We start from the raw sequence: 22,986 nt of genomic DNA, 5'->3' as shown, positions 1-22,986 counted from the left end.
TGTGTGTGTGTGTGTGTGTGTGTGTGTGTGTGTGTGTGTGTGTGTGTGTGTAGTATTGTAGCTAAAACTAAGTTTCTCATTTTATTTGTTTGTTTTTTTTCTCATTATAGCTGCATTCCATAAGTCTTACTACAAAAATAGGATAATGTTAGTGTATAGTAAAAAGTTATAAAAATAGGACAAATTGTCGTTTCGTTCAACACTTAAGAATCTGCCCTTGAAAGCTGTTTTAATTTTATTTTTTCATCATACCGAAGTACAGTATGCTTGATGTACACAAGCTATGTGGGATGATGCATCTCCATGAGCTGTGGTCCACTGTATAAAACTCATACTTGAGTTTTGATTTCTTGCTCTGAAAATGGATTGTTGGTTTTCACCTTCTCAGACAGTATTATAAATACCTAAAATAAGATGTGTTTGATGCAGGTTTTAGTGTACTGTGCTTTCATTCTGTTAATGCATGGCTGTGTGTGGTGAGGGAGAGGAAAAGCCGGAAAAGTTTAGCAACCGTTGCTTTCAAGTGTTTCATTCAGTGAACACCAAAAATAAGCAGAATATAGATCAAGTAGGTTCTGATTGACACGACCTGCAAACCCTTCTGTACTTCCGCAAAATGTACTCGTAGTTTATTTGACACAAAGGACATTTTTTTAGTCTCATGTTGATTTAAATGCTACAAGGTCGAATAACGTTTCTAAATGTGGAAACTCATGGCAAGGAAAATTTTATTTTTCCGATCAGGGTTAACGAACACGGAAGTGCGCAGCAGTTCTCCCTCTCGCTCCGCCTCTTTACTCTTTGTTAAAACGTCTGGATCAAACTTTTGACACTTCTTGTCGTCTGCTATGGTCGTCTGATGATTCGTGAGGACTAATGATTTTCTGACCAAGAAACTTATTTATTTTTTGGGAATTCCTTTTTTTCTTTTGTTTTCCAAAGAATTTAAAATTCAAATTTTATGGAACCAACAAGTTAGCAGTAGCATGGGCAAATTCCAGTCCAAATTTGGTGAGACTTATTTACACCGCAAATATTTTTCTTAATTTAAAGGGCATCATCTTTCAGCTGCCGTTTTATGATTTGTTTTTCTTAATTTTCGTAGCTTTAAAGCGAAGGCAGAGCCCAGAAGGTAAGATAGTAGGAAATGGAAATTTTAGAAACGACATCAACGTAATTGCGAGTGTTAAAGTTTATTTCGCCGTTCCTGTGTGATGCAGGTGGGAGTTTGACATCCAATGTGCTGACCTGTCAGCAGGAGCTGGAACAAATCCATATCCACAAACTGACAGAGGTAAAAGATATGTTTTTCCTTTTTTCCTGTTCAATTTTGGTTTATTATACACTGTTGATGTCTAGTGGTAGTGTACTCTTAGATGAAAACTCATTCTGCAACCAAGGTAACAACAGACAAATTTTACTTTTACAATAATAATTTTATTGTAAAAAATAAAATAATTCAAATAAATAAATACATTATGACAGCAGCTTTTGATGCACTGCAGATTAAAGAAGGGTCTTTCATTTTTTATTAGTTTGATCTCATTCTTCATTGTTTTCTCATTCACTTCAACAGTTTTTCGGGAAGATTTCATAAATAGGGTCACTTTTGTGATATGGTGTGTTGAATAATAACTGGTCAATCAACAAGTGTGATGACAAACAAAGATTTATCTTAAAACTCTGCCTCCCACATGCTTCAGAGTTGTGTAAAAAATCCCTTTTCATAGTGGCTGACTGCAGTCCGAACGGCCTCACTTGAGGGAAGCTGGTTTTGGAATGAACAGCCCTCGCTTCATCATGTTCAGGAGACATAAAAGGTGTTTGAAGGCAGAAGCATGTTTTTTCTTCCACCCTTCCTCCTCCAGCTCTATAAAGAGAAATCCAAGCCTGTGAAGTTCAACACCGCCTCCAGCTCAAAAACAGCAAGGTCTTTATGTCCAAGTTGACCAGGAAAAAGAGTCTCCACATCTGGAACTGCTTTTCGTCTCCAGACTGAGGGGGGAGAGAGGGAAAGATGTGGGCAGGAGGTGTTAGGAGCTGGAGACGGTGTGGGTATGTGACTGTGTAACTGGCATCACATGCAGGCTGTTTGTTTTAATGATGCGGTCACGTTTTTAGGCTCAGACTCTATAAAAGAGGGGGAAAAATGTCAGTTTATTCATGTTGAGAAAGATGATTTGATCTGTGTAACTAGATTTGAGGATTAAAGTAAGTTACACTTATTTGATGTATCTCCAAAGATCAGAGATTTTCTTGTTGGGGCAGAAAATTCACTTATCCTCTTGGGAAATTTGAAACGGATCTGACATCATCTCACATTATTGAGCTTGTTTGATCTTTTAGGAAAGGAAAAAATAATTTATAGTCAAGGATATTTATATAATGCTTTATGGAGCCTTATAAATGATATTTATTCTTCCAGGTTGTTTAAAGAATGTGGTTAAGTTTTTATACTTTAATGTTTCCCTTTAGTTAGATTTTCCAGCTCCGTATAGTTTAACACTCCATGACACCACCACTATAAACTGAAAACATAAAGATGTTTTATTGTGTCACACAGGGGCTTATTTCCAAGGAAGACCTGTAGGATCTTAACTTTAAAATACACCATGTTACCCTTCTTTAGAGCTCGCTGTCTTTAATGAGTCTTCCTAGAATTAACATCTATTTTGAAGGGCTGTAAAAGAAAGCAAACTCTGGCTTTAACTGGACAGAAACACAGAAGAGCGCACATTGGCCTCTTCAAGCCTGACAGCTAAATGACCAGTAGCAGTCATGTAGACTTTATATTCATTTAATGCTTTGTGGGGTTGTTTCACAATAGTGACACTGATATGTTTTTGTCTCAGGTTAAATAAAGGGTGACCCAGAAAAATTTAGGATAACATATATGTGCCTATTGCAGTATGACACCAACACTACAGACGTTCTTGGACTGTGTGAGTTAACTCACACTTGAAGTGACAGTCAATCTACTCATTAATGAAACATGAAAATAACTTTACTGTATGCTTCCTCTGTAGCATTTATGCTCACTATTAATTATCAGTTCCTAGAGACAGCAATGTATCTTGCACCAGAAAAACTTACACATATTGTTAGTGGTGAAAGAAAATAGTTTGTTAAAGAATGGAAACCTTTTTTGGAATTTTTGGAGGATAAGAATGTTGTAACATCTTGAGGTTTGCAAGTTGCATTTGCTGCTGTTTTTTCAGTGAAATAATATTTTCATTTACTCCCATCTTTGCTGTTTTTATTTCTATTTTTATTGTTGTTTTTGTTTTTAAGTTTGCCCTGTTTTTATATGTTTTATTATTACCTTATCTATCTATTATTTTGTCATATAGTCCAGTAAGACATTATTGCTACTGGTTGGGTCTATGTTATTTGTATGTTTGTTATCACATGCATTTAATGAACTGTTGTTAAAAAAAATATCAATCTCTAATTTTATAGCACCAAATCACAACAAAAGTTTCCTGAAGACGCTTTAGGAAAAAAAAAAAACAGGTCTAGACCAGCTAATGTTATTTCATTACAAAAGACCCAACATCAAGACAAAATACGAGTCTTATCTCATCTTAACTCACTGTTTACAGCTTTTTACCAGTAACAATAGCAAGGAAAAGGTCCCTTTACCCTTAAGCAGTTGGTATTGTGTGTGTTAATGCACAAATCTTCTCTTTTCTGTAGAACCTGTTCTTAGAATTAAGGGAAATAAAATCTGGCAGCAGCAGAGACCCAAAAGGTGAGAAGAAAATACTCGCAATATTTTTTTATTTGCATTCACTTTTTCTCTAGAAATATTCCAAGCACACAAAGTTTGACATTTAAAAATATTTTTTTTGTATTAAAAACCCCTAACATACATTTTATAACTTCTTTCCCAAAATTCTGGATCTTTGGATGTTTCCATAGACACTGGATAAGAGAGCCTTTTATATTAGCAGACATATGATAAAGTTTGGCAGGAGTTATGTACATGCTTGTCAACCATTAATATTGAAGTGTTTTTAATCTTTGTATTTATTGTCTGTTTCTGTGCCTTTGAACAGTCTTCTTCATCAGTGTCTTCCTGAGGATCACTTGAGGATTCCTCCATGCGTTTAGTTTGTCTAGAGCTGACTCTTTGGCATTAGACATTAATATGTTAATATAATATTTGTAGAGGTGACCGTTTTAGGTCAAATTATCCAGGGTATAAGGATTACACATAATCTGCACAGACTTTGATGACACAAAAGTTACTAACTGTAATTATTTAAAGAAATGTTTTTGGGGGTATTTGACACTTTCCACATAGTTGATCAAAAGTAAGAAGGTGCAGGTGTAGTGACAACTCTGCCTTTATTGTACAAATCCATATTGATCATCAATAACCAGTTTAAGAAGGTATTTTTCTAGACTTCTTGAAAGTGCCTTTGTGTAGGTACAGATTTGTTATTCTGATATTATTTGGATGTTGGTGTTCAGTGACTCTTTCTCCAAAGAAGAGGCCCGATAAACGTCACAGCCTTCACCTCCAGGTCAGAAAACAGACAAAGAAGAGGAGCAGCCATGTTGTTGTGAGTGTGTCCACCCCTGTATATGTACAGTTCTGCTCTCAAACCTTCACAAACAGACCATTTTTTGCACTGTCTGAAAAGCTAAAAGTATAAGATGGATGGAGTTTCAGTATGTTTGCTTCATTACAGTAGAGATCATTGTGAGATACATGCGTGGTTTTACCAGTTACGTCAGCTCTGACACCACACAAATGTCTGTATGTTTAAATTGCACCTAATAAACTGCTGCACAGCAGTTAAATGTTTAATTTGGCAATAAAAGCTTATGTTCCTTACGATTTGTGCACACACAGGCCACAGAGTGCAACCTGAAGCCAGATGAGGACGCACAGCAGGAGTGGGTTTTCACACTGCATGACTTTGACAACAAGAAGGTTGGTTTCTGTAAGCATGTTGTCCACACTGAGTGCTGATCTCTTCCTCAGTTTGTTTATTTGTTTGTGTTTGTTCTGCAGGGTAAGTCTAGCCTGGTGCACTCCATATATGAGGTGCTAGAGGAATCAGTCAAGCAGCCTTACAACACACCCTTTCCTCTGAGGATAAAACTAGTTGTGATGCCGTCACTAGACTCAGAGAAGACCTCAGAGCTTGGTAAAATGTTGTTGTTATTGTTTTGTTTTTTTCTGTTTTGGCTCAAGGAAACACTTATTTTGCCAAAAGCACCAAACAGCTATGACAGAAATGTTCCTTTTTCACAGCAGAAAAAAAGGCAGGTGTGTCTGGGGAAGCCTCAGCGAGAGGACTTTATTGTGTGGATGAAAACATAGAGCGCAGAAACCACTACATGGATCTTGCTGGCATTGAAAACTTCTCCTCAAAATTTGAAGATACAGGTATTTAAACCTCTCAGTGCTGTCATGGTTTGTTTAAAACACAACAGAAACACTAAAAATAGATTAAAAATCATGTTTTCCCACATCTTCACAGAGTCTCCCTCTATGAAGTCCAGACACAAAGCCCACTCTGCTCTTCAGCACCACCAGGTGGTGATCAGAGAGAACTACACCACCCCTGACTCCCCCAGAGGTCTCTCCAACCCTGGTTTTCAGAAGAGCAAAACTATCTCTGTTGGTAAAGAGAGAAATGGAGGTTACAGGTTACATCGCCCACAGTCTGCTTCGTGCTGCCATCATGTCCCACACTCTCAGCCCGCAGCACAGCGCACTCACAGCAGGAGGCTTCGCTCCAAGGGTCAGGATGCTGCCTTTAGTCCTTATTTGTCCTGTAAAGCCCCGGCTTCTCCAGCCCAGAGACATGAGCACCATCATCAGCATGAGCACCATCATCATCATCATCATCACCATCATCACTACAGACCGTCATAAATCCATTCAAACCTTTCAGTAAGTAGGATTCATTTTTCTTTTGTGAACTGATGTGAGGGTAATAGCTCTGGAATCATCTATTTGACATTAAGAGGCACAGTTATTCAATGCAAACAAATCGTAAGGATAACTCAACCCCAGAGTAAAGTGAAGACAGGTTTTACAGCCATTAGTGAGGAAAATAGGTTTTTCTCACGTACTTAGATAAGAATTCAATATCCACGGTTTTTTTACAATACAATCAATTAAAACATGTAGAAATTATCAAACTGTGCAAACAAAAAAATGAAAATAATGACTTCTTATCTAATCATTGATAAGGTTCACACAATGTTTTGATAGTTTTTCTCATCAGCTTTAACTGAGGAGACATGATTCTCCTGAAGTACAGATTTAGCAGATTAAGTTACAGCAGAATAAAATATGAGGCACTAGTTTAAGTGACAGCTAATGTTGGATTTGTCTTACACATGTCTGGACCACTGTTTATGTCTGGAGAAGACCAGCATGGAAGAAGCAGAGTCATGTCTCCACTAAAATTAGTCGCAGAAGACCATAATATGGCGCCATGTGACAGGTTGTTGTTCTAGAGAAGAGGTTGTCTTATGAGGACAAGCTTATGCATCATTTGTGTTTCATCCAGAATAAACAAATACACCAATAACAATTCAGTTTTTGCATCATGCATTGTGTTACAATGATATTCGATACAAACAGAATCAATTGTTTCTGTATCACTGTTTTATTTTTCTCTCTGTTTTGTTTTGTAGGTATCACAAAGAGGTGTGAATAGTGATCATTTTCCCCATGACATTCAAATGTTGTTCCAACTTATCTCGCTGGCAAAAGTTGCAAATAGACCCTGTCCCCACGAAGGACATGAGACAGCTGCTTCTATTAATAACCTCCAGCCTCTTACCTACCACGAGACCACCGTGCCCTGCTCCTGCTTCACTACAGCAAGCCTGGCATTGACAAACACACAAGGCAGAGGGGAAACAACAAAGCAGCACTCGCAGAAGAAGCAGAGTGCTGACACACAGAGCTGCTCAACTGCAGCTCTGATCAACAGCAGGAAAAAAAAAAGCCTAAAATATGAAGACGCTCAGGTTTCTTGCAGCTGAGGGCTTCATCCAGAGTGGGCCGTGTGCTCGAGACAACCTAAACTCTGTCTCTTTCAATCTCTACCCACTGCTCTTCAAGGCCTGCTACCTCCATGAGCAGACTGACCTGCTGCATGCTTTAGTGCAGGCATGGCCTCTTCCTGAGATCAACCTGCAAAGACTTCTGGGAAAAACAGCTGACTGTCAGATGGACCTCACCTCCTGCACCTGCCGCCTTTGTCTGGAGGCAATTCTGACTGGTTTAAAGGTACTCACGGTTTTAGTGTTTGCTGATTGGTTGATTAAGCTGGGCTCTTCAGCTGGAAACAACTAGTTTTAACTTGTAAATTTGTATAATGTTGCTTGTTGATGAATGGTCTTGAGTTTAATACAAGAAATCAGGTTACATCTGTGTCAAACTCATGTTAAAGTTTTTATGTTGTGTTTCTAATGCCTTGTAAACCAGGTGTCACTGGCTCAAAAACATGAGCCTCACCTTGTTTTAACACATAATTATCTTTAAAGGTTAAAGGTTTCTCTACTTCCAAAAAGTTAATAACCTGTTTAATTGTTTTCTTAAAGGATTATGTGCTGTCTCCTCCAAGAACCTACGCAAAGAGCCTTCATGTTGTGGACTTGACTGCCTTGAAGGACATCGAGCATCAAACCTGCCCCTGTAAACGAACGCTGGGTCGATGGGGAAGAACCCAGCTCTTGACCCAAATGTGCTACGATACCATGGTGGCCATGCAAGCCAGTACAGTGCCCCCATCTGCCTTTGAAACATCTATTGACATACGATTCAACGGCTTTGTCACAGGCCGCAACTACGATCTGGTGGCTCAGGCCATCCTTCTGCTCCGCTACTGTCCGCTTAAGCTTCACTTCATTGGTTTCCGGGCTGACTCCCTGGCTCTTAAGCAGCTATTTTATGTTCTTCGCCTGTCAGAGCCTGAGTCCATTGTAAAGCTGGAGGTTGTTCACAACGTTCCTCTGGAGGCCATACACTTAGAGGTGCTTTTGTCCAGAGTAGAGTTTCCTAGCTTGCAGTCCCTAACCCTGCCAGCAGGGGCGTTGGATGTGAGGAGGCTGCCGGCTGATGATGAAGATCTGCTGGGTACTATTGGCAATCTGCTGGCACAGCTGAGCCGCCTAACTGAACTCTGCATTGGTTTCTCCACCATAACTGGACACCTGCGCAAAGTGTTGAAGTGAGTTCACAGCGAGGGAGGGGAAAAGACAAAGTGGCCTTGTCTTGTGTGTATTCATGTGTGTCAGGTGACTTGCTTCTATGTCAGCCTTGCATGTGCATTTCAGCATTAAGGGCTTTGGTTTAACAATGGAAAGTATTTTATTGTTAGAATTGCTGATATGATGCCAGGGTGAAGACAGACAGGAAGCTGCTGGACAGACTTCATGGTCTAAATTGACCAGGACCAGAGGGCCCAAACAAAACTGTGTTACATTACAGTAGCATTGTTCTTTTTTTTTCAGACCAGATAGATGTAGAAAGAGAAATAAGAGCTTGTAGCGTGACAGTTTGTTGCAGTGTTTGCTATGCTGGCGTAATATAATTACTGCTAAAAAGACAACCCTATTATTTTTTTTATTGATTTTTCTCACTATTTTATTTTCCCTTTACACAGTCCTCTCAACACTCCACTACAGTGCTTGGACCTTGCTAACTGCTGCCTGAACCGTCTGGACATGACATACCTCTCCAACAGCCTCCACAGCGAGAATCTGGTCAAATTGGACCTCAGTGGACACGACCTCTTCGGCTCTTTCTCCACGTCTTTCCACAAACTGCTTGGCCGCTGCTCTACCACTTTGTCCAGCCTGGCCCTTGAGGATTGTAACATAGAAGACGAGCACATGAACGCCTTCACTGACTCTTTATCTGGCTGTCAGATGCTGGAGGAGCTCAAACTCCTGGGAAACCCTCTGACATCTGCAGCCCTGCGCCGGTTGTTCACATTATTGGCTGCAGGCTTTCCAAGGATAAAGTACATAGAGGTACCAGTTCCAAAAGATTGCTACCCTGAGGATGTCACTTATCCTCTTGATGATTCAGTCCTGCTGCGTTACAACAAAGAGTTGTTCCAAGAGATCAGGGAGCAGCTGGCAGGGATCCTGGAGAGGGCTGGAAGAGGTTGTGTGAAGGTGTGCACGCCACTCAATGGGGCTTATGACCCAGATATTAATGAAACCAGCAACGAGCTGAGCGTGTCCATGTTAACATCTTTTAACAGGGTCATTGGGAACTTTATAGGAACAATTAGTGAGGTAGACTGCAGGAGATCAATGGCTCGGAATGAAAATTAATGGATTAAAATTTAAACATAAGGAACAACATTATTACTGAGTCTTCTGACACAGATCTAGTGATTTGTTATGACAAAATTTTTTTAAACTAGAAATGAACCCTGTTGACAATTTCTTGGCCCCTTGAAGTGTTATTTAGCCATCTTGTTAAAAAAAAAAAAACTCTTGCTCTGTAAGAAATGTGCGCTGATAGCAAATAGATTTCTGTACAGTTTTGGCAGACTCTTAAAGAGTTTTGTATGTTTTCATGTATATGGTGTTAAAATGTTGTATACAACAGGTTTCTAACACATTTAATAAATGTCAGACCCAATTTTAGTAACTATTTACATATGCCTGGTTCTTTTTACATATCCATTAACCAGATCATCACTCACCCTTCTTTCCCTTCCACAAAAATCACACAACTTCCACATCCACCAAATGTACATTTGTTTAATGAGCACTGCCTTATATAGATCACATTTCATTTTAAATACAACATCAGGGGACAATCAGAGAGACCAGACCAGATTAACATCTTTACACCAGGAACCATCTACTTCTTCATCCACTCCTCTCTTTCTTTCCTTTCACGGATCACCTCTTCCAGGTATGGTGTCAGGTAATGGATATCCTTAAGAGAAAAGATGACAAGAAAAATGTCACAAATCAAAGATCACAAGTCAAACCAGGTTGGATGAATATCACAACTTGAATTGATCTAGGTTCTAATATTTTTTCATTTTGGGATCTTATATCAAGTAGGGAGGGATTTAAAAAACAAAGATCCTCCACAGCAGAATTTTGTTATTAACTTACTATTTCATTTAGAAAGACTACTGATTAATAATTTGCAAAGTCGCACGTCACAGCTTTGTTTAATGGAGTAACAATGTTTTCAGACCAATAAAATCAAGCATATAAAAAGGTCTAAAGTTAAAAAGGGAAAAATTTGCTTTACATGTCTAGATAATGGTCAGACCCTATAATAATAGACAAGACCACAGTTAGCATAACACAATTGTTCACACCTTCATCCTGAAAAAAAAGTTTCATTTACCTCTTCATATTTTGTCCACTGATCTTTAGGAAGGATCTGTTGTTTCATGGAGAGATCTAGGGCTCTCTTTACCCTGAACATCCTCTCGTTGTACTGGTCCTCAGGGAGTCTCCTGAGAGCCTCTTTTACATCTCCATCCTCATACATTGTGTCATCCCGCATTAAACCTGGGAACAGGTGACACACAAAGAACAAGATGTTGAAGGAAGGAATGTATTTTAACACTTAAGTCATTTTTCTTGCATGTTTACATTCACCTCCTGGTTGACATCTAATGCTCCAGAGCAACTATTTGGGTCAGTTAATGTGATGTAAATACAGTACAAAGAATACCACTGATTGTTTACCTTTGCTGAAGGTAATGTGCTAAAAATTGCACCATTAACTCCTCTAGGTGATTTTATTTCACTGGGTATCTTCACATTAGTCACAAACTTCCTTGAAGCTGTCAGTTTTTGAACCCTTAAAAATTAACCAATATGTTATTTATTTCTTGGCTTACCCAGCTTGTTGAAGCCACACAGGTTGTAGTACCACTTGCGGAAGCCCAGCATGAGCCTGCCGGTTGCAACTGAGAACATGACATAAGGAAGACACAAAGACAGAATCAGTCAGTCACCAAGAACATTGTTCCAGATAATTCATAACATTAGAATTAGATGACCAGTTATAATAGAGTCATAGATTGACCACTGACTAAGATTACAGCGTTTGTTATGTCAAAAACTTTTTGAATATTTTCACAACATTATTTGTCAGAATAAAGATAAAACACATACGCAACACTGTACGTAACAACAAATCTTGACCGAGAGAAGGTGTGAACTTTACAGCAAAACCAACATACGATAACTAATTAATTTGGCTAATCATTCGGGAGTGTCCCTCCTACAACTACAGTAAATTGTCTACCTGTAAGAATAATGTGTTAACTTGATTATCGCCTCTGCTACACAGACATTAGCCACCCAGCACCCTTAGCATCAGCTAGCACGGGGACACTAAAGGACACACGCACGTTAAGAGCGACAGAAGCCTTCTTCAGCGTGAAACAAGAGCAGATCGCACAAAATGATACCTCAAAATGTAACACATGATACAGTTAAGCATTTCAGATCAACCTAAACTAAGTAAAATCGCAATGACTGTCAGAGATCAGCGATCGGTTACCTGGTGCCCTCGACGCCATTTTTACCGCTGACAACGACCGTGGAGGATTATGGGTAAGGACTATTCAGGTCAGAGCGGATGTTGCGCAATATAACTTTTAACAGATTGGAAAAACCTCAAATACAAACCAAGCGATTTACAAAGTCTGGTTCTGCTGTACAGCTAATGATATTACTTATTTTTATAATGTATTAAAATCTTTTCCTTTGCTTCATTAATTTACCATGTGGTTACTCCAGTCCAACAGAGTTTGACTGATTGATTTTCAATCACAAGGTGATGGACAGACGGCATTTCTCAAAGCAAAACTTCAACACACTGGCTTTGCCCTGTTCTAAGCAATTTCTTGACCCCAATTTTTGAGTGTTTCTCAAAAGCATATTCCAGAGGCATTTAACCCATCCATGTTAGTGCTCTTGGAGACTCTGAAGTTGCCTCTGCATTTAGGATTAGGGATTACTAAGAAAAAACTTGTATGTAAAGCTAAGAAAAAACTTGCTGTATTTTACTAATAGAAAAACTGCTTTTGCACAAATCCAACACAAACTAATAAAGAGTTTGCAGACCTTTCCTTTTTTCAGCACATTGTAACATTACCTCAATCTGTAGGATGGGTTAGGTGTCAAACTGATTTCCACCGTGTATTATCACTTACCTCATCCTGAGTTGTTGAAACACTTCTATAACTTTAAACTGGCAGCCCTGTCGTTAAATTTCCCCCCTTTTTTGCTTAGTTTTGTCTGGCAAGTATTCTTTAATGTTCCATTTTCAACACAGTGGTCTTTGTCAAACTGTTTGTAATCAAGTTATTATATATTTTACAACATTTATGGTTTCATTAAGTAGGTTGAAGAGCTGGACAAATTCATAAAAGAAAACACTCATATTTTCACATACATTTATTACAGTAACATTTACAAAACAAGCATGTCATTACAGGTTGAGTTGATAACTTTGAGACTTAAATGTCTGTAACGTGTTTATTATGTGTGCTTGATTTCTTCATTCTGAAGTCCATTTGAATGCCATTCATGATGCATTAAAGTGTCTTTTGGAACAAATAAAAATCTTTCAGAGTGGCCAAAGCCACCTCAACACAAAAAGTGTCATCGGGTAAAGACACCAGGCGTTCAAGGGAGATGTAGTTGGGCAGCGATGGATCATACTGAGCCCTACCAAGGTACTCAAGGAACAGATGGCGCTCTCTGATGCGCAAGTACTTGGCATTCAGGACCTGTAGGAGGAAACATTAAATGTTCAAATCATAAAACTCACATTAATTCTATTTTTTTTAAATAAGAAAACTACCAACAAACATTGGTCAGTCTACCTGTGGGAACTTGACGATCAGCTGGTGTGGCACCTTCATGGTGTTATGGAGGAAGTCAAATATTTGAGTTAGCTTCCTTTTATTGGCTGTCAGCACTTTAGGAACAGTTAAAATTATGTGTTGAATCTCATTCCGCTTAAAGCCAAGCTCTAGTTCACACACCTGTTGGAGACGATAAATAAGTATTTAAACACAGCACATCAGTGTTACTCAGAAAATTATAATAAGATATTCTGACTTTTAATACCTTCAGATTTTCTTTTACAGGCTCCAGGCTGCCACACAGTAATCTAGGTAGTCGAGCTACAATGTCTCGTGTCTGAAGAAAAAACACAAGCTTTAACATGTAATTCCAATCTCTATCAAGAATGTACAAAAAGAATTACAAATCCCACTAAAAGATGCATACGTTGGAAGAACTGAGTTGGAGTTGTTGCTGATAGAAGCCCAATCTGTTGTCCAGCCTCTTCACACTGAAGTTAAGCAGGTATGGGGCTCTCGACACCATAGATGCAACCGTCTCAGACCTGAACTTCTTCGACTTAAGATAGTCCACTCTTTGTAAACAACATAACAAAGAACATTGTTAATAACCTCATTGCCCCATAGCTGCTCGTATACTCATTAGAAGCTATGAATGACTTAGCAAACAGTTTTAAAAAATCGACTTTGAAGAAAAAAAACTTAAAATAATAGTTTTTAAATATTCAGCTGTCAAGATCCCCTGATTCACCTTGCCTGTAGATTTTCCAAACTCTCTGTAAGAATGAAAGGGTTGTGGGTGATGATGTAGCCAAGGCGAGAGTTCTCTACTCCAATTGCATTAAGAAACAGCAGCCTCGGGGCCACATCTGTGTTGAAGTTGAGCCTCAGCAGCATGGAGCCCACATTGGGCCTCTGTTCAAGCTTCCAAAGGTCTACACCTTTAATTAAAGGATGGACAAGGGAAAAACAAACATGAGGAAAATCGTCATTTTTGGAATCATATCATAGTGTTAAATAAGATCAAACTCAATATGCTCTTATAAGACATGTCACAATGATTATCATTATTCACATTATGTTTCTAAAGCCACTATGGTTTATTACCTAGTTGTACCAGTTTGCTGAGTGTCTCAGACTGGTCAACATAGTCTCTAAGAGTTGTGGAGGCTGGAGGCAAAGCAGATGGAATGGATATATTGACAGCCTCTTCATCACTAATCTCCTCTAGTGCTGAAAATCCAGGGGCGGCATCTAAATCTAGAACATTAAGAAGATGGTAGAAAAACTTTTTTAAAAATTCCTTGTGAAAAAAAAATAATAAAAGGAAAGAATTTCAATATTCATGGCAGAGCATATGCTGAATAAAGAAATTTCTATGGTTAACAGCAGAAAAAAACGTACCCAAAAGAGTCTGGCTTTCAGTTGCTGACACAGCATCTCTCACTGGTAGTGATGGGTTCTTGTATGCTACTAGATCTGCCTTTGACAGTTCTTTCGACGCATTATTCTCCTTATCCACTGTTGTCTGATGACTGGCACAGAGGTTACTATAATATAACACGTGTTTCCACCTCAGTTTTGTCTGGGCTGTCTTGTGATCTTCACTTCGAACAGAAAATCCATGTAGGAAACTAATTGGTATCCTTGTACCCGGAGCACAATGGAGAGTCTGAGTGGAATACTTCCATGTAACAGCAACTTTCCGGGAGCAGAGGAGACTTCTAGAATGAAGACACAGCTTGGAACAGGATGAAGCCATGTTGAGTCTGCATTAAAAAAAGAAAAACAGTTATTATTGTTGAAGAGAAACATCTTCAATATACTAAATTACTTCCATCGTTTCTAGACATGGACAGTATGTTGCCATTGGTACATCCTGTCTGTAGCTGTTCGTAAATTTAATGGCACGCAGAACATTACTCAAAACCTTAATAATATAAAACAAAATTAAAGTTATCCCTTCATTCTACTTTAAGTAAATGTGTGTAGTTCGACACTAACAGGGGGTAATGGCTGTTCAGTCCCAGAACAAGAGCTAGCTTGAACAAGATATACGGTATACTGCTAGCTAGTCATCAGAATAACAAGCCCCTTTACGCAGAAAGAAAGACGTTATCCTTATATTATTTAGAATTCTTCATTTTACACTCACGGTTTCTCTTTATAAGCCGTGTTATCCCAAGACAAACTACATCCTGTGCTAAGGTTCCACGCAATGTCAACCGTTTTCACGTGCACTCCAGCGGAAGTGTGACAACATGGAATATACCACAATTACATGTACGTGGGTGTCACTAAATAAGGACAATATTCTTTGAGAGTTAAAAAGAAACAAAAAGCTGATCTCACCTCGATGAAAAGCTTTTTTTGAAAATAGAAATCAAGTACCACATTATTTATTTGTTCTGGTTGTTCCTGATGAAAACAAAAATGTGCGTTTCTTTTAACAAACAGCCCCATTAGCCCTATGGATCAGTCCATCTTCAGGATTTCTTTTGGAGGGGTTCTCCGCACCATCCCGTCTAATGCGTTGTAAACTTCAAACTTTGGATAGCCTTTGAAATCTCGAAGTTAAAATGAAAAAAGGAGCACATAACAGCGACGCGAAGGCCGACGTGACGTCCAAGACACAACGGAAGGACAATGTCAACTACAATTTACATTTTCGAATGATAAACGAGCAACAAGTGGACGATATCTGCATTGATTTCTTCTATAAGCCACACACCATAACACTCCTGACAGTTACTGTGCTCTGCCTCATGTACTTCGTGTTTAACAGGTAATCCAATGTGAGCTTTTCTGCCGAGTGTATTATATGCATTTTAAATTATATGACTCATGTTCAGTACATTCTACATTTAGCTGGTTGGCTGTCATGAATGTCTTAATTCGAAAGCCTCCATTTGTTAACATGTGATGCTGTGTTCAAGGAACGATGAGAACTCTGACAACAACCTCCGAGTTGGTCTGTTAGTAGTTGTCTCCTTCTTCTTGGTCATCAGTGTTCTGGCTTTTCCAAATGGTAAGCTAAAACTACATCTATACTTGAGCAGCATGACTTTTTTTCCTTTTTTTTTTAGGAAGGCTCAGCCATTTTCCGGTTTGTCTTGTTATAGAGAGTGTGCTGCTTTATCTGTTGAGTTAGTAGTCAGTTAATAGTCAGTTTCAATCAGTTTCAACTTTGATAATACAGGATGCTATTCCATATTATGGTATAGAAATTGACCCTCATATTTTTTTTCTTACTTGTGAACCAATAAGTGTGATAGTTGTGTTTTGTTTTGTTTTTGTTTGTTTTTTTACCATAAAGTGGAGTCTACTTTTGACTTAACTCATGACACAGTCGGTAGGTTATGAGAATATCAGTTTAGTAGAGTTCCTCCTCTTTTCAAAACTCAAAATTATTCACTCTTCACATAAGATTCTGTACCTAATTTTTGGAGGCTTTGACAAATTCTTCTTCTGAGCGAGCTTATGGAGTTCACATGCTGCATGAATTGCATAGTTGGAATAGTGGAGCTGAGTTGAGTAAAGTGGCTTAGAGAGTTGTTCCCAAACAACAAATGAGAAAACTTCATACTCAAGAGAAAAAAAAAACTAAAATGAAGTTGTTCAATCTTGTAAAAATGAATGATTTGACATTTGCTTCAGTGTAAACTTGTCAGATGTGCCTTTTCTATGAATTTTTTTAATCTGCTAAAAGTCACTTACAAGCACAATGCTTTCTTCATCAGGACCTTTTACCAGACCTCATCCTGCAATATGGCGTATGGTGTTTGGTGAGTGGACTCCAAAATCAGTAACTTTTGCAATGTTTAAAATGAAACAAGTTTTCAGTTTGTATCCTGCTTTTCTTAATCTTCGCTCACTCCTTTCCTGTGTAGGTCTTAGTGTTATGTACTTCCTGTTTCTTGTCTTCCTCATCTTCCTCAACTGGGACCAAGTAAAGATGCTCATGTATTGGTTGGATCCAAATCTGCGTTTTGCCACAAGGGAAGCAGATATTATGGTAAAGATTGATTAAAACCTGTTGATTGAGCTATCAAAGCAAGTTTACACACAGTGTATAGATTATATTCTAGAGGATGTAATGGATCTATTCTCTATTTTTTTTTCTTTATTTTCTGTTTCTGTGATTTCCTGAACATGTACATCTGGGGCAAAGCAATTCTTCATGTCATCCAGACAAAAAACTTTTATTCTAGTGCTACAACAGCAACACTTCCTGCTCATCATTTCCATCAACTGAGGAGTCTTTGTTTTGTGTTGCCATGTGTTTCCTATTTTAACATCCACTCTTTCCTAACAGGAATACGCTGTAAACTGCACGGTGATAACATGGGACCGGATCCTGAGCCACTTTGACATCTTTGCATTTGGCCACTTTGCAGGATGGGCCATGAAGGCTCTGCTCATCCGTAGCTATGGCCTCTGTTGGACCATTAGCATAACCTGGGAGCTCACTGAGGTAGCAAGAGATGTCAATATGAGGTCAGACTTGTACTGAAATCTGTTAACAGCTGTCAGAGGATCTAATCAGGATTTCAAGCTGCAAGGTCATGCAACAAAAGTCATTACTCGTCCTTGTGCTTTCCTTGGACTGTGCGATAGGGGTTGTTTATTTGAGAGAAAGTCATCATTACAAAGCAGTAATATAAGCAGGAGTTTCTGCATATAACGAGGTCAGATGAGACTTCAAGATGTATAAAAAGATCAGATGTACTCATCACAGTATCTACCAGCTTATGCATTCATAGGAAAGCAGTGAGAATTATTATACAACACCAAAAAGATGTAGGCACTGAATTTAATCATCTTTTTGACTTTCTCTCTTTTCCACAGCTCTTTTTCATGCACCTGCTGCCAAACTTTGCAGAGTGCTGGTGGGATCAGGTGATACTGGACATACTGTTGTGTAACGGAGGAGGTATCTGGCTGGGTATGACTGTCTGCAGATTTTTGGAGATAAGGACCTACCGCTGGGCAAGCATCAAGTCAGTGAAGTGTATAATCTTTACCTGTGTCTAATTAATGAAATTTAAAGACTTCTTTTTTGTCATTGTATGCTAATTGTTTTTTTGTGTATACAAAGGTCAACCACAACATAAGTAACACAGATACAATAAACAATGGGTGAACCTCACAATTAGACACAGGACAGTTTAAAGAAAAGGGGTATTGAAAAAAATAGATAAATAAAATAAAATACAGAGAAAGGTAACACAAAATGGATTCAGAACTGTATATCAAAAAATTATTAATGAATTGGCATTATAATAATCAGGGTTTTTTGTCTTTTCACAATTGTTTTTTTTAATCTCAGACACTGAAGAGTTATAAAGCAATGGGGAATTTCTTTAACAAAGGTTTTGGTATATAAACATGTGTAGATAGATTTGGAAACTTCAGTAGTATTTTTTTGTTTTTGTTTTCACAAGATTTTATATTTGTTGTTTTATTCACTATCCTTAAAGGTTTATTTCTCTGTTTCAGGGAAATCCACTCCACCACGGGAAAAATAAAGCGAGCCGTGCTCCAGTTCACCCCCGCCAGCTGGACTTTTGTGCGCTGGTTCGACCCAAAATCCTCCTCGCAAAGACTTGCAGGCATCTATCTATTTATGATCCTATGGCAGGTACTGTCATCTTTGTCTTTTGACTGACAAGTACTGTAGTAGGGCTGTCTCCAACATTTAGCAAATTACAGTATTCATGTAACTGCTACTGATTTGCACAGATCAAATAGACAAAATGAGAAGTGCTTTCGAGTCTTGTATGACATATTTTATTTCCCCCAGCTGACAGAGTTGAACACGTTCTTCCTCAAGCACATCTTCATCTTCCAGGCATCTCATCCTCTCAGCTGGTGTCGTATCCTCCTCGTTGGGGTCATCACTGCACCAACTGTTCGGTATGTTTAACCTTGTGTATTACATCATTAGACTAACTGATTAGGATTTCAATTATAAACCCCTAAACTCTGACACTGTTCCTAACATGTTCCTGGCTTCTTCAACCTTTTTTCAGACAATATTATGCATACCTGACGGACACTCAGTGTAAACGAGTTGGCACCCAATGCTGGGTGTTTGGGTGAGTATCTTTTGTCCTGGCGTGCTTCTCTCCACTCTGAGGCTGCATTTTGAGAACCAGGTGATCCTTCAGTTTGATTTGATTATTATTATGATTAATATTGCTGATAAACTCAGAGTGTTCAGGTTCTTTGAGTTTTTTTTTTTTTTAGAGGGAAATGGAAAAAATGTTCACAATTAAACTGCTGATTTTGACATTGATGGATTTGATTGGTGTTAATTCTAACAAATATGAAAATATGAATGAAATGCTAATTGGGATGTACTTACTGACCTCATGTCATACACAGAGTTGCTAATGCTCTCTGTCTGCTCTAGTTTCCATAGCAACGAGACAGGCCGTCTCCATCTACGTGAAACACTTAACATTGAATCGACTCTCTCTTGTGAGCTTTACCTCCGCTGTGTAACCTGTGAACATGAAAAAGAGTTTCCACAGACAGCAGAGCGGGGAGTGTAGCACTTTAAGATCCTGCGATGAAAAGTGCTTTACACATAAAATTTTTCATTACTGTTATTATTATAATTATTTTTATATTCATATGTATTATTTAAAGTATTTCTTTTAGTAGTGGTATTATAGTTGGGTATCAATCACTGCACAGAATATGAATTTTTACTTATGTCATATGCCACAAGTGTTTTGTTAAGGTGTAATGGAAGGTATTGCCAAGAGAGGGGGCCATTGTTGAATTCAAGATTTCCAGAACAGCTTCATCATTTTTCTAACGCTCATATGTTTCCACTCCAGGGCCATTGCTTTCCTTGAAGCTCTTGCATGTGTGAAATTTGGTCATGACTTGTTTTCCAAGACGCAAATCCGCTACGTGCTGCTTTGGCTGCTCTGTTTGGTAAGAAAACACCAAAATCCATTCTGTCGCATTCTGGTATCACACATGGTCAGTAAAACCACTGCTAGCTGTTTTTTAAAAAATAATTAAGACGGACAACAAACACAGATGTAAGATCGGAGCTGTAGATCATGCAGGCCTGGCTGTTTTAACACAACTGTCAAGGTTAGCAGGCGGAAAAGGCTTTTACTTGAACTACCTTGTAAAATGTATTGTATACATATATGTGTGTCTGTCACACAGAAAGCTTATTTTCTGCTTATTAATTTTTGTTTCATGCTTTTGAGTCGGATAAAAAATGTGCTCACTTTGATCTTTTTGTTTTTCGTCTTACATTTTAGGCACTTATCACACTCATGTGCCTGTACGGGATGGTGTGGTATGAGCAAAAGAAGATGACAGTGAGTTATTTCTTTTGTTATGATGAATGCTTCTATTGTAGATGATTGTTTTTTAGGATGTATTTATTAAATATTTTTGGTCTTTAAGAGTTTCTTGTTACTTACTGAAATGGTTGCAAAACGCTACATATTTTTTTATTGTTTGTCAGAAATGCCATTCCCTATCAGCTGTCTTCTGTTTACAGAGCATTACTTCTGTACAAAGTGAGGACTGTGATGACAGCAGGGCTGTGGACTCATGTGAGATTGTCCCAGATGGTGTTGCAGGTCGGTCTCATAACCGGCAGTCTTGTGACGACTCATCCATAGGCTTCGTGGTAAATTTTGTTATCCTATCTTTTATCCCCACAGCTCAAAGGGAACCTTCAAGAAATTTACAGCCTACAAAACGGAGGAAAGCTACAGGGAAGAACAGATTTGTGACTGACCATGGAGGAAAGAGAAAATAACTATCACTGTTTACCACATCTGTAGAGGACTATGCACTCAGATGGTAAAAAATATGTGTTGATGAAGTTGCATACAGGTGGAAGACACACTCCCGGACAAAACCACTACAGTAGTATTTCATGTCTTTGATACTTTTAAACCAACCTTAACTAATTGCCATGCACTGGGTTCTGAAAGAGAGGGTGACTTTTGTTGTCACTATAAACTAGCATGCCAGCCTTTATTGCACTATACCACTTTGGTTGATGAATATTGATAAAATGCTTTCTTCCAAATGTTGCAATTTAAATGTCGAACTAAAAGTCACAGTTGGTTTGAGAGTTAAATTTCTAAGCTATCTTATTTGTTTACTATGTCATGACATAATTATTTATTTTACACTGTATCACACGCTTTACTTCTTAAAAACTCATCAGGAAAACTTTTTTATAAACTTTGAATGAGAGAAGCAACCACCTGTTACTGATCCACCCATAGCCTTAGAGTGACATTTGCTCTTTGCTTATTGATGTGATTATTGGTACTGTTAAATTGTTTGTGATTTTGTGATGTTTTTTATATATTGGGGTGTTTGTGATTTCAGAACCAAGGGGAATAGTGTGTGACTGGTGTACCTGAAAAAAGACTGTGATATTCAGTGCAATAACACTGTGGTGACATTCACAAGCAGCAGATAATCATGTGTGAAGCCAGAAGTTTTTCCACTGGTCCAAATCACTTAAATGTGATGTCTTCCTGTACAGGTCCATATAAGCTATCGTTAATACTGCTGAATAATTCAGAATAGTGTCATATAAGGTGTAAGAGTTTTTTGTAATTTCTGATTGGCGTGGTAAATCTTAACAAGCTAATTTCTACTTGCAGATTTTTTAATATATTTTTTTATAGTATTAGCATTACCTTGATTCCAGTGTTTGATATTCTTGAATGCTTTAAGCAACAGACCAAATTAGAATTAAAATACGATGTTTAAAGTCTGCTAACTGTAATATTAATTTGGTATGACTGGATTTGCTTGATTTGTCACTTACAATAAAATGATCACTTAATTACTTATTATTGTGTCCAATGAGATGCATGGATTACCAATTTTTACCACTATGCTTCATTTTACTTGCCTTGCGAACGCAACCATGCCACAGCCACGCCAAACACGAACTCGCACTCCATATAGAAAAAGTATTCATGGGTAAATTAAGGGAAATTTTTTCTTACCTCAGTTATTATCGAGGACTCAATTTACTGGTAAGCAAAATGTTGCCATCAAATGTTCCTATGACTGACTAGTCAAACTGTGAAGAAAAAGCCAAATTACAACGTGCTTTTAAAGCTCTTACATAAATGGGCATATTCATGTAAATTGGGAAAGCTGAGGAAACAGCCCAGTGTTTCTGTTGTAAAAGGTTAAATCAAAAGCAGTTAATACCGATGCCTTGCTTTGAAAGAAGGTGACAAAAATCACATTAGAAAGATGGTGTGGCACAACATGGGAGTGTGTGGCCAGCATCAAACGGGAAGCTGACCTAAAAAAAATAATTTCTTGTTAAAATGAATTACATACAACTATGAATGGCACATAGTTTTTACATAAGGTGTGTCTATATCTGATGAATTAAGGCATGTTTCTGCTTGTGCCACTATTAGAATATTATTAAAATGAACCATTAGTAGTGTATTTATATAGCCTTAAATTGGAGCAAATCTCTGTCTGCATAGACAGACAGAGATGCTGTCAAAAATTAACTCTGAAGTGCATAATGGAATAATTTTTCATGATTTATAAACATGTTTTTAATTATACAGTAATTCTATAAATTTGGCATTAGACCTTACAACTTGTTAAAACCAAGCCTTTTATTTCAATTTAACTCAACTTTTTAAATTAATTCAGTATTTTACTGCAAATATTGAAGCTAGCCAAAACAGAGCTTCAGTGTCAAGTGGTGGCAGAGCAAGAATAGTTAATAACAAATGTCTGAGCCATTGCATGTTTTGCATTTATGCATTTTGAACACTTTGCCTACTCTACAGTTCAACTTCTATTTATATTTTATTATTGCCAGTGCAAAGGAGAGTGGAAAATTGGTGGACAATTGGGGAGAAGAAAACTTATACAAAAAGTTAAATGCAGAAAAAAATGAATGGAGCCACTGATGAGTGCAGAGAAGTGGTTAAGGAGTGGCAAGAAATTCTCAGTTTAATACAAATATTTTCCCTACAGCAATATAGGATTTAAAGCAAAGGTCCAAAGTAAGGATGCATCCTGATACATCTAACCTGCTGTCGCAAATTACCTAACACATCACAAAATACTTATTTTGTGTCAATTATATTATGAGTTC

General features: G+C 38.0%; 5 protein-coding genes across 5 annotated transcripts; 3 read left to right on the top strand and 2 right to left on the bottom strand.

The window, feature by feature from the left end:
- The first annotated feature begins 841 nt into the window (after window positions 1-841).
- Window positions 842-6,795, top strand: LOC141802602 (protein naked cuticle homolog 2). Its single transcript, XM_074686157.1, has 10 exons — window positions 842-1,011; window positions 1,106-1,132; window positions 1,221-1,294; window positions 3,697-3,751; window positions 4,477-4,568; window positions 4,862-4,942; window positions 5,024-5,159; window positions 5,267-5,401; window positions 5,496-5,911; window positions 6,664-6,795. The coding sequence occupies exons 1-9, from the start codon at window positions 987-989 to the stop codon at window positions 5,891-5,893; spliced, it is 1,023 nt and encodes a 340-aa protein (XP_074542258.1). The 5' UTR covers window positions 842-986; the 3' UTR covers window positions 5,894-5,911; window positions 6,664-6,795.
- A 193-nt stretch (window positions 6,796-6,988) lies between these two features.
- Window positions 6,989-9,644, top strand: lrrc14b (leucine rich repeat containing 14B). Its single transcript, XM_074686879.1, has 3 exons — window positions 6,989-7,264; window positions 7,579-8,207; window positions 8,643-9,644. Exons 1-3 carry the CDS (start codon window positions 6,989-6,991, stop codon window positions 9,319-9,321), a joined length of 1,584 nt encoding a protein of 527 aa, XP_074542980.1. The 3' UTR covers window positions 9,322-9,644.
- Window positions 9,645-9,736: 92 nt separating this feature from the next.
- On the bottom strand, window positions 9,737-11,628 carry uqcrb (ubiquinol-cytochrome c reductase binding protein). Its single transcript, XM_074686159.1, has 4 exons — window positions 11,534-11,628; window positions 10,866-10,934; window positions 10,364-10,530; window positions 9,737-9,937 (listed from the first exon to the last, which is right to left on the bottom strand). The coding sequence occupies exons 1-4, from the start codon at window positions 11,550-11,552 to the stop codon at window positions 9,860-9,862; spliced, it is 333 nt and encodes a 110-aa protein (XP_074542260.1). The 5' UTR covers window positions 11,553-11,628; the 3' UTR covers window positions 9,737-9,859.
- Window positions 11,629-12,417: 789 nt separating this feature from the next.
- Window positions 12,418-15,104, bottom strand: mterf3 (mitochondrial transcription termination factor 3). The gene is made up of 8 exons (XM_074687003.1): window positions 15,001-15,104; window positions 14,250-14,614; window positions 13,953-14,105; window positions 13,597-13,786; window positions 13,273-13,420; window positions 13,111-13,182; window positions 12,864-13,025; window positions 12,418-12,767 (listed from the first exon to the last, which is right to left on the bottom strand). The coding sequence occupies exons 2-8, from the start codon at window positions 14,605-14,607 to the stop codon at window positions 12,573-12,575; spliced, it is 1,278 nt and encodes a 425-aa protein (XP_074543104.1). The 5' UTR covers window positions 14,608-14,614; window positions 15,001-15,104; the 3' UTR covers window positions 12,418-12,572.
- A 233-nt stretch (window positions 15,105-15,337) lies between these two features.
- Window positions 15,338-21,585, top strand: ptdss1b (phosphatidylserine synthase 1b). Its single transcript, XM_074686744.1, has 13 exons — window positions 15,338-15,630; window positions 15,782-15,873; window positions 16,586-16,630; window positions 16,736-16,860; window positions 17,161-17,319; window positions 17,694-17,845; window positions 18,345-18,486; window positions 18,649-18,761; window positions 18,878-18,943; window positions 19,694-19,793; window positions 20,135-20,194; window positions 20,380-20,461; window positions 20,546-21,585. Exons 1-13 carry the CDS (start codon window positions 15,425-15,427, stop codon window positions 20,641-20,643), a joined length of 1,440 nt encoding a protein of 479 aa, XP_074542845.1. The 5' UTR covers window positions 15,338-15,424; the 3' UTR covers window positions 20,644-21,585.
- Window positions 21,586-22,986: the final 1,401 nt, after the last annotated feature.

Source organism: Halichoeres trimaculatus, unplaced genomic scaffold (genome assembly GCF_033239565.1).
Source record: "Halichoeres trimaculatus isolate MK-OKI-2021-1 unplaced genomic scaffold, fHalTri1.1 fHalTri1_scaffold_14, whole genome shotgun sequence".
In the NCBI taxonomy this organism is placed as follows: domain Eukaryota; kingdom Metazoa; phylum Chordata; class Actinopteri; order Labriformes; family Labridae; genus Halichoeres; species Halichoeres trimaculatus.
The sequence above is the reverse complement of the archived record's forward strand: the minus strand, read 5'-3'. Positions and strand labels throughout refer to the sequence as shown.

Excerpts from the sequence above, each read along its gene's own strand:
- LOC141802602 (XM_074686157.1), top strand. The coding sequence starts at position 987 with ATGGGCAAATTCCAGTCCAAATTTG. Across the intron at positions 1,012-1,105 it reads CAAATTCCAGTCCAAATTTG|CTTTAAAGCGAAGGCAGAGC; the intron begins GTGAGACTTATT and ends TAATTTTCGTAG. Across the intron at positions 1,133-1,220 it reads GCGAAGGCAGAGCCCAGAAG|GTGGGAGTTTGACATCCAAT; the intron begins GTAAGATAGTAG and ends TGTGTGATGCAG.
- lrrc14b (XM_074686879.1), top strand. The coding sequence starts at position 6,989 with ATGAAGACGCTCAGGTTTCTTGCAGCTGAGGGCTTCATCCAGAGTGGG. Across the intron at positions 7,265-7,578 it reads CAATTCTGACTGGTTTAAAG|GATTATGTGCTGTCTCCTCC; the intron begins GTACTCACGGTT and ends GTTTTCTTAAAG. Across the intron at positions 8,208-8,642 it reads CACCTGCGCAAAGTGTTGAA|TCCTCTCAACACTCCACTAC; the intron begins GTGAGTTCACAG and ends CCCTTTACACAG.
- uqcrb (XM_074686159.1), bottom strand. Across the intron at positions 10,531-10,865 it reads GTGTGGCTTCAACAAGCTGG|GTTTAATGCGGGATGACACA; the intron begins GTAAGCCAAGAA and ends ACCTGTTCCCAG. Across the intron at positions 9,938-10,363 it reads AGTGGACAAAATATGAAGAG|GATATCCATTACCTGACACC; the intron begins GTAAATGAAACT and ends TTTTCTCTTAAG.
- mterf3 (XM_074687003.1), bottom strand. The coding sequence starts at position 14,607 with ATGGCTTCATCCTGTTCCAAGCTGTGTCTTCATTCTAGAAGTCTCCTC. Across the intron at positions 13,787-13,952 it reads CAGCAAACTGGTACAACTAG|GTGTAGACCTTTGGAAGCTT; the intron begins GTAATAAACCAT and ends CTTTAATTAAAG. Across the intron at positions 12,768-12,863 it reads TGATCGTCAAGTTCCCACAG|GTCCTGAATGCCAAGTACTT; the intron begins GTAGACTGACCA and ends TTCCTCCTACAG.
- ptdss1b (XM_074686744.1), top strand. The coding sequence starts at position 15,425 with ATGAAAAAAGGAGCACATAACAGCGACGCGAAGGCCGACGTGACGTCC. Across the intron at positions 17,846-18,344 it reads TACCGCTGGGCAAGCATCAA|GGAAATCCACTCCACCACGG; the intron begins GTCAGTGAAGTG and ends TCTCTGTTTCAG. Across the intron at positions 18,944-19,693 it reads ACCCAATGCTGGGTGTTTGG|GGCCATTGCTTTCCTTGAAG; the intron begins GTGAGTATCTTT and ends TTTCCACTCCAG.